This window comes from Mesitornis unicolor, unplaced genomic scaffold (genome assembly GCF_000695765.1).
Source record: "Mesitornis unicolor isolate BGI_N332 unplaced genomic scaffold, ASM69576v1 scaffold10439, whole genome shotgun sequence".
Taxonomy (NCBI): domain Eukaryota; kingdom Metazoa; phylum Chordata; class Aves; order Mesitornithiformes; family Mesitornithidae; genus Mesitornis; species Mesitornis unicolor.
Genome location: NW_010208037.1, coordinates 37,181 through 52,599, shown reverse-complemented (window position 1 = coordinate 52,599; position 15,419 = coordinate 37,181). Strand labels below are relative to the sequence as shown.

The following is a 15,419-nucleotide window of genomic DNA, read 5'->3' as shown; positions in this document are numbered from 1 at the left end:
ACAGCCTGTCTGACAGTCTAAGTCTGACATCCCTTTCTCCTCTGATGTGTTGGGTCCCACGTCTGTCAGGGATGCTCACCTGGGTTTGACTCTTGCTTGCAGAAGCTGCTAAGAGTTCTCCATCAGTCGTGATGTAAGTCACTTTGATCCACTTCTTCCCTTTACTCACAGCTTTCTCACTGTCTTTCTTCTCTGTCTCCCCCCATCCTTCCCTTTCCCTGTCGCTGTCACCTTCTCTCCCTGTAGAGCTCTCCGTGCGCCTCCTGGCAGTGGTAGTTGCTGTGTGCGGCCTGGCCCTGGTGGCAGTTTTCCTCCTTCTCTTTTGGAAGCTGTGCTGGGTTCCCTGGAGGAACAAGGCCGTTTGTCCCAGCCCGGCCGTGGCGCAGAGCCAGGAGAACATGGCGGACAAGCTGAAGGACAGGGGCGCCATCAGCTTCCTGGAGGCCGCGGTGAAGATCAGCCACACGTCGCCAGACATCCCCGCAGAGGTCCAGATGTCCATGAAAGACCACCTCATGCGGCGCACGCGGATCCAGAGGCAGACAACGGAGCCCGCGTCTTCCACCAGGTGAGCGGGACACGGGGGGTGCTGCACCTCGGGGGGGTGCAGCTGGGGGGTCAGATACTGCCAGGGAGCCCAAAGAAAGCGCTTCCACCTACGCGATGGGTTACTTGCCAAAGATTGCTCATTAACCAATTAATACGTTAAGACCGGCTTTCTGTCAGCCCTTTAACAAAAATCCGGGATTCAAGCCCCGTTACTGAAGTTGACCTCATTGTGTCAAGCCGTCAGCGTGCTTCGGCCACTTTAATTTTGTTCCGACATGAGAGGCAGGCTGCAGTATCAGTGATGCTGTGCTGTCAGACAGAATTAGGCCTTTTCGCTCCCAGCAGAAGTGATTCCATGGGCAGGACGGGTGCCGCGCTCGCTGCACACGCCCAGGACTGGCTGTGCTCGCAGTTCGTGCATGGTGCCTGTCTCGGAGCTGGGGTGGAGACGTTGACACCGTCATCTGTAAATCAGGACAGGGCTGGGTGGACCTGGGATGCCTTTTTGGCAAGAATACTGAGAAATGTGGTGCCTCTTCCTCGACGCAGACGGCTGTGAAAGTGGGACAGGAGCGGGCGATGGCAGGGTCCTGGCGGCGCCCCAGCACTTCTGCCGTGCCCACGGTGTGCGCGAGAGCGCAACTGCGAAAACAGGCAGAAATTGGCTGCAGTGTTGCAGAATTAATAAGGCACTGATCGCAGCCTTCTGTTTGAAGAAGACAAGAGTTAAAATCAACACGGTGCCGCCTGCAATTGTGTCACACGCTCCTTTATTTAATTCCTTTATTTATTTGGACAGCTGATTGCCTCTGTTAAGCATATGCTCGCTCTGCTTTTATTGCACCTTTTCAGCAGAGGAGAAAGCAAAAGCTCCCCCTGTCCGAATTAGGACGAATGAGGACTCGGTTGTGTGTGGGAAGGATTCAAACCCTCTTTCTCAGGCAAATGAGCTCAGCGTGAAGCACAGGCAGACAGCCAGGGCCAGGGACACTGTGACAGTCCCAGCAGGTCAGGGTCTCTGATGAACAGCCCAGGCCAAAACGCCTTTGAGGAAGCTGCTGAGGGAAGGGAGGCCTCTGAGCACCACATACCACCAACAGCTAAACCTCTGGCTGCACCAGTTAAATAACTCCAGTTAAATAACCCCATATACTGCTCTTGTAAACACCAGATAATCTGAAATAATGCCATGAGTCCACAGAAAGCTCATGCTTTGCTTAGATAAAGCTTTGCTATGGATCCCTTGTTCTGACAGGGGACTCACGGCAGGGGACAGACGAGGCTGTGCGTTCCTCCCTGCCAGGAGTCACTGTCGGTTCCTGTGGAGTCTGCGAGGGGTCTGGGAGCAGCAATACCCAGGACAAAACCTGGCTCTGAGCTGGTCATGGTTCTCTTGCTTTAAAAGTTTTTTTGTCTAAGGGAAGCTTGATGCTGGGATCTTGGAGTTGTAAGGACTGGGAGTGGGAAAGTCTCCACGCGGGGTTGTCTGTGACCTGGCTAAGGAGTTCTTTGGTCTCATATATTTAGCTGTGGGGTGTTGCTTGTGTAACAAGTGAAAAAATGCAGCTTTCTGCAAGTACTCGGAAAGTTAGGAAATTTGCTGGATCAGTTTCTTTCACACTGGATGCATTCCCTTTGGTGTTCGTTTCCATAATGTGTGTGGTTTCTGTACCCCCATTGCGCATGTCTTGTACTCTCCCTGCTTTCCTAGTGTTAGTAATGCAGGAAGAAAAATGAGAGGAATGTCCTTGGAAAGCCATGCAGCTGTCGTGTCTTCCTCCTGCAGGCACATCTCCTTCAAAAGGCACCTTCCTCGGCAAATGCACGTATCCAGCATGGACTATGGCATGGACCCGCCGGCTGTGGCCGAGCAGCCCACCAGCATCGGTCGCATTAAGCCTGAGCTCTATAAGCAAAAATCTGTTGACTCTGAGGACCCCAAAAAAGAGGCAGCAAAGACCTGTGGGAAAATTAACTTCACCCTCAAGTATGACTACGAGAACGAGACACTGACTGTCCGGATTCTCAGGGCGTTTGACTTGCCAGCCAAAGACTTCTGCGGCAGCTCAGATCCCTACGTGAAGATCTACCTCCTGCCCGACAGGAAGCGCAAGTTCCAGACACGAGTCCACAGGAAGACCCTGAATCCCACCTTCGATGAGTCCTTCCACTTCCCCGTGCCCCACGAGGAGCTGACGAGCAGGAAGCTCCACCTGAGCGTCTTTGACTTTGACAGGTTCTCCAGGCACGACATGATAGGAGAAGTCATCTTGGAGAACCTGTTCGAGGCCTCGGACCTTTCCCGGGAGACGTCCATCTGGAAGGACATCCAGTATGCGACCACGGTGAGTATCTGCTGTGGAGGGGTCGTCTGCAGTGCCCGTGGGTGTGGAGGACAGGTACAGCGTGTGCAGGGTGGGGTGGGCTCTCCCTGCAGACGGCACTGTCAGCCCTGGGGACCTACAGCCACCACACACAGAGATGGCAAAGGCTGTGATGTGCAGGAGCCTGTCAGCTTCACCAGAATCCCAGTTTGCTGGAATTTCACCCCCTTACTTAGTGACTTGCTGTTCTCTCACCCACAGTGCATCTCACTGATACCAGGTTTGCTAAAAAACAGCGGAGGGGTTCAGTCTGTCCCTGTCTGGCCTCCTGTCAGCACATGAAGGGTCTGGTTGTCTGCCACATGCACATGATAGCAGCAAGAAATGGCTCTGGAGGGCCAGTACCACCATGGGAGGTGCTGGGCGTTACTGGGAGCGTGTTGCTGTGTTGCTGGCAGCTCCTCCACAGCCTGATGTGGGTCTTGCCAGTGTCAAGCCCAGGACGCGTGGTGCTGCAGAGCTCCCATAGAAACGTCGAGTGCCGCAGTTGGCTCCGTTCCCCGCTTCTGTCTGTGCATGGGCCAATATCGGTGCATCTCAGCCAGTTGTAACACACCCAAGGACATCTCTGTTTAATCAAAAATGAGAAGGGTAAATACAGTTTTCATAATACCCAAGGAAAGCTCTGGGTGACTAAGAATACATTAGATCAATCGTGTGGGCAAGAAGATAGGGTCGCACTTAAGCAATGATATGAGTTATTCAGATAGCTAGCACTCAGCTATTTGGTTAATGATTGTACAGCTTGTGAATCAGTGAAACATTTTTGGTTTCAAGTCTGCAAAGGTTATTGATTGAGAGCTTCCATTATTTCCTGAGAGCTACTGATAGGAATGTTGGAAATGTCCCAATGTCTATAATCTGCAAGAAAACAATGTGCCCACAGGACATGTTTTACTCTCCTGTATTTGTGGTTGCAAAGAAAAATCTCTTGACCTAATACAGTGAGGTCAAAGAACAATTTATGTGAGTTTTATACCCCAAAGGGGTCCTCTTGTTGCAAGGAGAGGAATGGAAGATGCAGTGATGCCCAGAGATGCCCTCAAAATCTCGTACAGAGCTGCTCTCTCCTGACATCTGTGTCCAAGGTTTCTGCCCTCACCCTCCCAATCTGCTGCAGACCGAAGGGCGGGTGAAGGACCTGACCCAGCCCACCATGTCCTCCGGGTGCCCATGGCTGCTGTGCTGTGCGGTGGACACAGCGTCCGGTGCAGCCGCACACCATGAGATGCAGGTGCTTGTTTTGGGAATAGAACAGCCACTTCTAATTGTAATTTCACAATATTTGTTTTAAATTCTTCTCTATTGTCAGTAAAGTCCATAGCTAGGACTGGTAGCTGGTGGGAGCTGGAGACACTGCAGTGAAAAGGCATATCCCCAGCCCTCCAGCTCTGTCCAGACGTGGCCGCAGCGTTTGCAGCAGCTCCCAGGCGCTCACAAAGGGCCTGCTTGGTGCAGTCACTTATTCAGGCTCTTTGTCATGTAAAGCAATTCATCTTAAAAGAGGAAGAATACCTCTAAGGGTAACAAGAAGGGCCATGTTTTAAAAAGCAAATTGTAATTTCGAGTGCAGGATTTCTGCGTGGTCGGTGTAAGGCGCTGTAAGTGAATGGAGCTCTGTAAAACATTGAGCTCCCCGTCCCATGAAAATTGGCCACGCTGGAGTCTGCTGAGAGCTGAAACTGCAGGGTCTCTAAAAGCTCTTTTGTGTGTGATGATAATGATCCTGGTACCTTAACAAGGAACCTTCGGTAATATTTTGTGAGGCAAGCAATTTAGCTCCCAGCAGACACCTAGAGAGGTGCTAAAGGCAGAGGAATAATAACACGGTGAATGTTTCACCTGGTTGTGACTGGTCGGTGGTGGCAGAGCTGGCACCTGGGATCATTTGGTGACAGTGCAAGGAAAGCTGCTTGGATGCCCTGAGTTCATTAAGACAAGAGACCAGAGTGGGAACTCTGAGCAGGTGAGAGCATTAAGCTCTTATTTACCAGCAAATAGACAATGTTTATTCAGACACTTACAAGTCTGGTTGTACGGTGCTCTGTCCAGAGCACATTTGGCTGCCACTGTTTCTTCTGTACCCTCCATGCTCAAGAAGATCTTCAGTTTATTTGCTAGTGAAGTGAAATCTTCTCAAGAACCAAGACTTTTCTATAACATTCATTAGTATTCTCAATGTCTAAGTGGAATAAATATCTAATCTTTGCCTTACCAGAGAATGAGAAGGAAATAATTTGGCAAAAATCTCATCCGTCAACAAGATCTATTCTCCTAACACTTAGCAAAGCTCTAAGTACCTAATACATTTACTTGTCTTTCTAGTTCCATCAATCTACTACTAACAGCCACAATTGCTTTTCAGCAGATCATTATATCACATTGAAATGAATCAAACACTCCGTTTCCAAAAATAAACAGGTTGTTTGCTGTGCAGATGTGGGATCTGTATGTTAAAACAATTTTTTTTAAAAATCTGCTTTTGGAAGATGTTTGGAAATCTTTCTGCTGACTTCAGATGCTAATGCTTTCTAGTTTAAACAATACTTTTGATTTGTTTATTTTTTTTTCCTTCATTCCCATGAGCAAGGCAATGAAGGAAAGGGCTTTTAGGAGGTGTAGTAGATAATGCTGCATGGACAAGAGCTGCTCAGAGTGATGTGTAAAAGTTGTTTTATGGAGCACCAAAAGAGTAAATTGTGTTGGTCTCTGTGTAATCCAGAAACTGCCAAACATTTCTGAGTGCCACCTGCTGGTTAATGCACTATTTATGTATGTACATATACATTCACTATGTATATACATACTGCAGCTGCATTTATTAGCTCTTTGAAGGCATCTCAAAGGGTTTGGTGGCCCAAACGATAGTTTATTGTCACATAGAAAGCTCAGTCGCTGCTAAATGGTGCCCTTCATGGTTCTCCTCTGTTTTAAAGCTTTTACCCCGGTCTGTAACTGCCCCATAACTCACGCTCAACTTAGGGACAATCACAGTGTTACTCAGAGATGGCTGCATTCTCTGCTGAAATGTTAGGCACCAAAAAAACCTGTAAAGTCCATAAATTACTGAGCTGATGGCACTGCATGTACCAGAACGCCACACGTTGCACTTGTTGCCACGCACAACCAAGGACACGGCACCGCCGCACGTTAAGGTCTGTCCTTGCTGTGGTGTCCCTCGGTGCTTGTGCCACTCTCCTCCAGTTAGAAATAGATAGAAGTGTCACACACTTGGCACTAGAAAATGTATACTGTATGTTCAAGCAAAACTTGATACTGATATAATTTCCTTAATGGCCTTCATTTGGTGTTAGAGATCACTTCACTTCTGTGTGAGCAATGGAGCAGGAAAAGAGGAGTGCATTATCTGTAATTCTGTGATAGGAAGCACACACTCCACCGAGGCCGTGGAAGGTTACCCTTAATTATGATCTGAAGCCGTAACATTTGGACACACATTTTTTTCCTGTTCCCGTTATTCATTTTCAGCCAAATAAGGTTGGGATACACTGGAATCATTGCTGTATAGCAAAGCGTCATTCAGTTGGAAACCACAGAGCAGAGACAAGCCCGTTTTGGTGTGAGTGCTGCGTGGATCCTGCACAGAGCATCGTGGTGGAGGGGGAGGCAGCCGAGCTGGTTCTTGCACGTTTCCAATATAATGTGTTCTCTGTTTTATTGAAGGAAAGCGTGGACCTGGGAGAGATCATGTTTTCCCTTTGTTATTTGCCAACTGCAGGTCGCCTCACCTTAACCGTCATTAAATGCAGGAATCTCAAAGCTATGGATATCACTGGTTACTCAGGTGGGTGCTCGGCGGCCGAGAGGGTCCCCACACGTCTGCCTCCTCCCTCAAGGCCGTGGGCATGCGTCCCTTTTTGCCAAGGCTGTGTCACCACGGAAACACCTGACAAAGCTTTGTCTGTGTTTTAAGTATGAGCGAAATTTTTAAAGCAGAATTATCTCTTAAACCCATTCCCAAGGGCATGAATCCGGGGACAGCGATTATACACATGAATGCGCTGTTCAAGGAGCTGCCAGCGTTGCCATCCCCACTGAAGGCTCTGCAGGGGAAAGCTCTGGTCCATCTCTTAGGCTGGATGTGTCAGGTCTGTGCAGACACTGACCCCAGCAGCTCTGTGGGATCAGGGAGTTTTCCATCAGTGGACTCCCAAATCATCCATTTCACCCCAAGATTAAAGGACCAGAGGCCACTCTGGTAACTCCCGGGTAAGCCTGTGTTCCTTGGCCATCAGGACCAAAGTCACCTGAAGACTGTATGCAGTCACAGCTCCAAAGAGCTGGCTTGCAGATCCAGCATGCACAAATCCTGGGTTTGAACACGAAAAGCAGTTTCTTTTCCAGAGATCATCCATAATATTTGAATTTCGCTGATGACTTGTATAAAGAGCAGTAAGAATACAGCAAAAGGTCTTTGCAGAAAACATTTCTACTCAGTTGGAGCTTGATGCCATATGAAATGCCTGAGAACTGGGACTTCAGATGAAGCCAGCTCAGCATTTCTGTAATAACACACTTGCTGTTACTTGAAAATGCATTGAAATCACCTGGGAAGCCACTACAGCAAAGTGGAGCTGTTTGTAACTTGAGGCATTCTGCCATGATCCACCAGTGCAAAGTGCGTGAAGCAGAGTTGTCCTAATGCCTTTTCTTTCTGCTGCTCTCTGACACTGGGAAAATGGGTTTTAAAATTCCCCTACTCGCTGCAACTCTGCTACATAGCGTTAGCAATAGGATAGTTTCGGTAGCAGTGTAAAATAACCCTTTCTGCCTGTTTGCATCATCAAAACGCTGCATCACATTTTGCTCTCTTAGGTAAATTGTGAAAAACTTACAGTTTTTTACAGCGAAAGCACTGGGTTTGCTGTCTGTGGCCATGCAGTTAACCCAAGCTACGATGCCGGAGAGCCCAGCACTCGTCGTCGTCTTCTGATGAACATTGGCTCTGGTTTGAGACGGAGCCTTCTGACACTTGCAGACACTTATCACAGAAAAACGGATGGAAATGGCTGACTTTTTCATCCAAGGAGTGTGCAGCGCTGTTTCCCCAGTGCCTGAACCGCGTGTCAGCACACACTGGTACCAGAAATGGTGGATTCAGCTGGTACACAGACATCCCTTTCTGTAAAAGTACAGCTGAGCAGTGCCTTCTGCTCGTGGTGTCTTACAGCCCATCCTTGGGTAATGCTGTTTCTATGTTGTGATGGTGACAGAATAAACCTCCATAAGCAGAAGGCCTTCTCCTATCTCTTCCTCTCCAGATCCATATGTGAAAGTGTCTTTGCTCTGTGATGGGCGAAGACTGAAAAAGAAGAAAACCACCATAAAGAAAAACACGCTTAATCCCACTTACAATGAAGCAATAATCTTTGACATCCCCCCAGAGAACATGGATCAAGTCAGTCTGCTTATCTCCGTCATGGATTACGATCGGTAGGTGGGAGGCTCGGGGGAGCTGGAGGGGAAAACATCCTCTGGGTGCAGGGTTTCCTGCTCAGCAGCCATTTTCCTCGGTATCAGCCTTGAGCGCACGGCTCTGTGGCACCAATCTGTCTCCAGTCATTTATTGTTGAAGTGTCATTGATATTTAAGGTTGTGGAAAATTACCTGCTAGGAGAGCGAACGGTGCCGTGCGCAGGCGCTCTGGGCAGGAGGTAACGGCGCCGCTTTTCTGTCGTCTTCAGGGTGGGTCACAACGAGATCATCGGGGTTTGCCGCGTGGGCGTCAGTGCCGAGGGCCTGGGCAGGGACCACTGGAACGAGATGCTGGCGTACCCACGCAAGCCCATCGCGCACTGGCATCCATTAGTGGAGGTGAAGAAGTCTTTCAAAGAGGTGTGTGGAGCTATTCTTTCCTTTTAATGCGCGCGCGGTGCACGACTGAGCTGGTTTGAGGTTTTCAGAGAGCTTCTGCTCTTGCTTGGGAGTTTCTGACGGGAGCTGAGGGAATTTTCTCACCAGAAATGAACTCCAAGAATCTCTGCATTGCCTCGATATAGCTCCTTGAGCTTGCTAGCAAGAATAAAAGGGGCTGTATTTACAGATGTGACTGTTACCATATTGGTTTCTTTCTTTTTTTTTATAAATTAGAGATTGAGAGCAGTAAGGAAACAGAACGCTGTTCTGATTGCAGAACAAATTGTCCAGGGATATCGCCTATTTCAAGTTTCAGTTTTTTCATCCTAAAAGATTTTTCTGTTGACTCATCCCCAAGCCTTTGCTGGAGAATAAATAGAACAAATGTAATTGCTCTAAGCATCTCCAGAGGAAGAGACTCACTTGATGAAGCCCCAGATGATAAAATAGGGCTGAAACGCCTGGGTAACACTTTGTCCATCTCTAGCATTTTCCTCCTCCTTGCACTCCATTTTCTCTCTCCTCTATAAAACTCTTTGGTTTTCACCTGATTTAGGTCATAAATTGTGGAGGAGAGAGGTGTGGAAAATGGCACGCATGCTATTGACACTTCAGGTAGGAAAAGAAAGCTGGCATTTGTGGCCAGAGATAGTATAATAAAGGCAATAAATCCTCCCACTGCAGCTGGGGCTGAGGAGGTGTTTTCCCTCAAAGCCACAGACTAAGTATGTAACAAAAAGCATCTTCTTTTCCCCTGAAGTTCAGGTACTGAGCTCCACTGGAAGGGAGATCCGAGGCTGGGTGATCCTCCACAGTCTGAATTAGTATGTGTCAAACCCAGTGTTTCTGTGAAATCTTCTCTTCCTCTGACAAGAGCCGTCCGTGCCCAGTGCGCTTTGTCCTGTACACATGTGCTGGTTTCTGAAATTCGGATATGCTCATCCCAGGGACAGCTCTGTTCCCCTGGGGGTTTGAGAGCAGCAGCCGCCCCAGCAGCTCTGCAGCCGCTGTCAGTGCTGCTGCGTCCCTCAGTGCGCATTTCTGCATCGCAGATGAAGCGTGGCCTCCGAGCCAGGGTTTATCGGGGGAGCATCCTCGCTGCCTGGTCAGTCACCCATGCAAAAACCCAGCAGGTCATATTTTCTCAGTGGAGATACACAGATCAGATAATGGAAATCTAAACACTCACACTCTCTTCTACGAGGTGTTCTGTGGTCTCATGTTGAACCACTGTAAATCGGGAGTGACCACCCTGGTCAGCTGTGCAGAACCAGTGAAACCAGGACAGAATTAAACCAATGTGCAGGTTGTGCATAACGGGATATCTGATCTATTTGTGTGTGAGCAGTGCCAGGCTTTCACCAGCCTGTCCAGGCTCCAGCACTGGCGCCGTACGTGAGCCGTGGTGGTTTGGGCAGGGAGCATCTGGATCAGGGGACTGGGGACCACAGGGTTGTGCCGGTGCTCAGTGATCTCCCGTTTGCCGCTTGGCTCAGGGTCGGTGTCACCCGTGGCACCACACAGCACGGTACCAGCGGCCACATCCGACCCAGGGCAGTGCCTTCTCCAGTTTGTAATTTACGGGATTTTACTACGCTGTCGTTCAGATGCAGCTGGGAGTTTGAAAGAAAGATTCCTGTAAATTTTTTTATAATCAATAGGAAAAAAAAAAAAGATAAAATTATCGTGACGAAAGTCAGAGAAACAAAGGCAGGCATGTAAGATGACTCACTTTTTAAAATATACTTTGAAAACCACTGCCGAGCCCCCAGGACTTTGGAAAAAATTAAAAACCAAGTGAATCATTTCACCCCCAGTGCACAGGTCAGGAGCTCTGCTTGAAAGAAAAGAAAAAAGGCCTCTGATCATCTGTTCTGGTATTTCTGCCACGAGCTGGTGCACAGAGCCAGCAAGCAAATGGTCCCTGTATTTATTTGCCCTTTTAAGTTTTAGCACTGTTATCTGAAAATCCCTGGTGCAGCTTAAAAAAAACCAACAACAACAACAACAACAACAAAAAACCAAACAGAAAAGGCACAGGCTCCTGGAGAGAAATTAATGGGAAATGGTATTTGTTGGTTACAAGTAATCGCATCATCTTCTCCATATGCGTTTGTGCATTATTTAAAAGCAGTCTGGGCTTTGTATCCTGCATCGTCAGCTCCAGGTCCCCACACACATGGGGGCCACCCAGGCCAGGGGACCAGCACTGTTGGTCCAGGCCAGCACCATCGGTTTGGGCCAGCCCAGGGCCATCGGTCCAGGTCAGGGCCATCGGTCCGGCCCTAGGGGCTGCCAGCTCCCTGGTCCATCTGCTCCTGAACACAGAGGCTGAGGGAGAGCTGCTGAGTCTCCCTCCCTTTTTCACCCTCGTGTCTTCGTGGGAGTGAGCTCAGGCTGTGCTGGCATCACAAGTGGGCATCTTCATCCTCATCTTCATCATCTTCATCATCTTTATCATCGTCATCATCTTCATCTGAGCATTTGCTGCCAGGCACTGGCAAATGGAGTGTTTGCTCTCACGCTGATCCTCATGCTCTCCTCTAGCGATTAGTGGTGGCCTCTGCTGTACATCAGTGTCTTTCCTGATTGAGGGCTTGATCTCAAGCTGAACACAGGAAAGCTGGGGCTGAGTTGTCTTTTTGAGCGTATAACTGGAGAAGCAGATGCCTGGCGCTGTTATCCCTGGAGCACAGAGCGGTCTGTGCCTGTGGCCGTCTGCCCCGTGCTGCTCTGCAGAGTGGACATCTGGAGTTTCTTCATTGCCCACACGCGCCCTGCCCTGCCTGGTGTGCTGTGAAAAAATTCTGCCCAAAAGAAGGGGCCTCTGCCCTGGCCCTGCCCCCCCAGCCACACGGTGCCAGCACGGCCCAAACCCCTCGATTTTGGGTCAAGCCCTTCCTCCATCAGCCAGGGCTGCTCTTCTTCCTCCTCCATTGCTGGGGCCTTCAGGGGAACTTCCCTCTGTTACATTTCATGTCTCTGCTTGCTCCGTATTTATCAACAGTGAGTAACAAACTGTAATAACGGCACTGCTTTAATGACCGTCATCATTTAAAAGAGAACATGTGCAAATGAATCATTAATTGCAGGCTTCCAAGTACTACCCTCTTCACACAGCCATTTAGAGGAGAGTTTGTCAGCAGAAGACGAGAATCCCACTTGCTGTTGCATTTTGGTTGTTCTGCCCTCAGCACAAACCTGTTCCCTTTTTTCAGCCCCGAGGTCCTGCTGGCACCCGGTGCCGTGGCCTCAGTCTCCCAGGGGTGCCCCATCCATCCCACCCGTTGCGTTTCCTCAGCACTCCCATCAGCCAGGTCAAGTGATGCGTCTATAAAAAGAAATAGAAAATTACAGAGCGTCTTTCCAGACTTTGAAGGGAACTTCTGAAAATTGGAAATTTCTCAGTTATCTGCGAAAGACAAACTCTGATACTGTAGAGCAGCAGCAGCAGCACCATGCAAAATGGGTCTTTGATGTTGCCGAGTCCCTCTGACATTCAGCATGGGAGCATTTATTTGTTTAAAACATTTCTCCAGATAAAACCCAGTAACTTTGCTGAGAGCTAAGTCATGCCCATAATGAAGAACAGCCATTTATCTTTAAAAATATGCAAAATCAGCCTCTTCCAGACTTTTGGGCATGTTTGACTTTCATTGAACTCTTCCTAGTTTCTGGCTGCTAATTACACAATGCGTGGTTCACCTTTTCTCATTAAATGAAGGAAAAGTATCCTCCGGTTCCTCTCGGTGCAGTGGTCACTGGAACCTTCTCTCGGAAGAGTTTTCATCCCATTTTTGGAGCAGCTGCTGTAGTCGCTGCAACTGCAGGCAGAAAACACAAGGAGCATGCTGAGGGCTCTGCCAAAAGCCCATTTCTGTTGGACTTCCTGCTTATCTGCTGGTTTATTGCTAATTCTCATGGAGAGGTTGTGTCCACATTATCAGTTCCTCAGGGATTTTAGCAAATACGTTTGATGTGAGAAACGGATTTCTTACCTTAAAAAGGTACGTGTCAGCAGACGGTGTCTGGTTTGCTCGCTGCGAGCCCTGGGCAGCCGCCCCCTTCTCCCATTTGCAGTTGTGTTTCGTGCTTTGCCAAGGCCAGGGTGAAGTTCGATTTGCCAAATGAGTTCTCCCCTGCAGAGGTGTAATTCAGACACGTCAGAGCAGTGATTTAACCAGCAAAGGGTTTCTGCTTATGCAGGAGAGGAGGGAATTGATCTGCGGGGAGAGCGAAGCAGGGGAAGTGCTGTGCCTCCCCTTGTCGCTGGGAGATGTCTATCATTTGTCATCTCAATTTAATAAAACAAGATGGTGAGCTGGGCAAGTATTCAAAAGCTCGGGGAGTAATGGTTTTGAATTATAGTAATAGCCCCCAAAGCAGATGACTAATAATTTATGGTCCCATAAGTATGGCAAAAAAACGTTCGCTACAGCCACGGCTCTCTGATCTGATTTTCTCTTTGAGAAATGTCTCTGGCACAGCGGACGTCACTTCTGCAGAGTCAAATTATCAGGCTGGAAAGACTCAAGTAATTTTGCAATTAGGCAGTATTTCTAAAACAAAGAGACAACAGCACTAAAGCAGGAAACAACAGAAAGCTAAACCGAGAGCAGACTTTGTCTTCATAGCACATAGAGATGCTGTTTGTTTTTCCCTTTTTGTGAGCGGTCCTCATGATTGTGAATTGATTTACAAAGCAATAAAGTAAATTGTTCAGTAATTCTTCCTGAGTGGTTAAACACAGGCGCTCAATAAGCTGAAACGCGCTGCAGAGCAGATGAGGACGCTGCAGCCAGGAGAGGGGCAGCGCAGTAACGGGGTGTGATGAGATTCCAGATAACCTCGCTCCTTTGCTTTGACTCGATTTCTGTTTTCTCCCACCAGTGGCAAGGCCGGGCAGCGAGCTTTGACAGCCAGGGTTCCTGTCCCTCGCCCAAACCACCACCCACGCCGTGATGCAGGGAGCGGCGAGCGAAACGGGACTAAACCGAGTTATTTCTGCGCTTGGCCTGCAGTCTCAGTAATCTGTGGCCGAGTGGCAGTGGCAGCAGCGAGACTTTCCAGTCTAGTTGTAAGTAAAGGCAGAAACCCGTTTTGTGGTCAAATACGTCTTTGTCTAATATGTCTCCCAAGGTGATGTTTTTCTTGTGGCTTTTACTGTATGGATCTGTTTCCAGAGGAAGAAGGTGGACTGAGACATGTGCTGGAAGTTTGGTCTGTAAAATAACATGTACAGTAGTTTTTAGCGCGTGCGGAGGCTGGAGAGGCGCGGATGCTCTGGGTGTCCACAGGCAGCGCAGGCGGCCAGGAGAGGGACGTGGGGACTGGCCCTGCCACCGCCTGTGCCCGCGGGGAAGAGCAGCGGCGGCGGGCACTGCTGATCTGGAGCATCCTCACCCCCGCGGTCAGCCCCCGTGCTCACCGGTTCCCTTTCGTCCAGAGGTGTTCATGAGCTGGTAGAGTTTGTGTGTGTGTATCCCAGACTCCTTTTGTCATATATAGAAATGCCGTTGGATCCTCAGGGGGGAAACTGGGTTTTTTCCTTGTATTTGAAGTCTCCTGAGCTACCTGCATGGATGGTTTCCTGAGACCCCTCTGTCACCGTTGTGCATCCCCCGCGTGTCACCGCGTCACCCAGAGCCACGCTGCGCAAGTGGGGTCGGACATAACGGGGGAAAGGGGTTACAGAAACGGGTGACATCCTTGCATGAGCTCTACATCTTCATTTCTGATGTGATCCTAATAATAAAGGGTAAAGGGAAATACAGAAACATGACCCATACTAAAAAAACCTTCCAAACTTTTTTCTTGAACTGTCAGCACTTCCTTAATGAGAAAAGTTTCTAAGGCCCAAACCCTGGGGGAAGATCAAGTTTTGAAAAACTTAAACTTTGCTGGTTCCTTGGCTGCAAAGGCCAAAAATGTTATAGTTATAAAACAAAAGTTACGACATCCCAAGTTCTAGCTTTGCAAAGACAGCGAAATCAGCTGATCTTTATCAGACAGATGTGGATTTTGGACACTTTCTCATTGTGGATTTTTCTCTGACTTAATAAGTACATTAGTGCTCTTTGTTCCACTATAACTAAATTAAGTAAGTGCAAATATTTTGGTTTGGAGTTAAAAGAAAATTTGCTAGCAGGGCAGCCGTTTCTCCTCACATCGGGTTAGCAGCACTGCGTCAACTTTCAGGTCAACTTCAGTTTCCATCTCCTAAATGTCACAGCATCAGCCTTTGCTGAACATCACGACGAGCAGAGAAGGGTATTTGTGTTGTTTTTCTGGGTAAGATGAATCCTTTGTTCAGTGAAGGACAAATTCATAATTTCTCATCACACCTTGTGTCTTAATTCTCTTTATGTGCCACATGCTATAGAAGCAGAGACTCAATAAAATTATTTCGTTTGTAAGTCTTGCCTTGTCTGGTGAAATACTTCCTCTGTGAACGCAGTAATTGTGTGTGATGTGATTTTAGACGGTTACAGCAGTCACAGCAGAGGCTATAAACTGTGATAATTACAGACCTGTGCGTGCTGTGAGCCCCTGCCAGGGCACGGTGATGGTTTGGAGCAGGCAATGCTTGGGCTGTAAACTCCGCAGTTC

At 48.5% G+C, this 15,419-nt stretch overlaps 1 protein-coding gene across 1 annotated transcript; it reads left to right on the top strand.

Moving 5' to 3' along the window:
* The first annotated feature begins 254 nt into the window (after positions 1-254).
* SYT6 (synaptotagmin VI) lies at positions 255-13,877 on the top strand. Its single transcript, XM_010192347.1, has 6 exons — positions 255-568; positions 2,336-2,894; positions 6,618-6,738; positions 8,216-8,387; positions 8,639-8,789; positions 13,701-13,877. The coding sequence occupies exons 1-6, from the start codon at positions 399-401 to the stop codon at positions 13,770-13,772; spliced, it is 1,245 nt and encodes a 414-aa protein (XP_010190649.1). The 5' UTR covers positions 255-398; the 3' UTR covers positions 13,773-13,877.
* Positions 13,878-15,419: the final 1,542 nt, after the last annotated feature.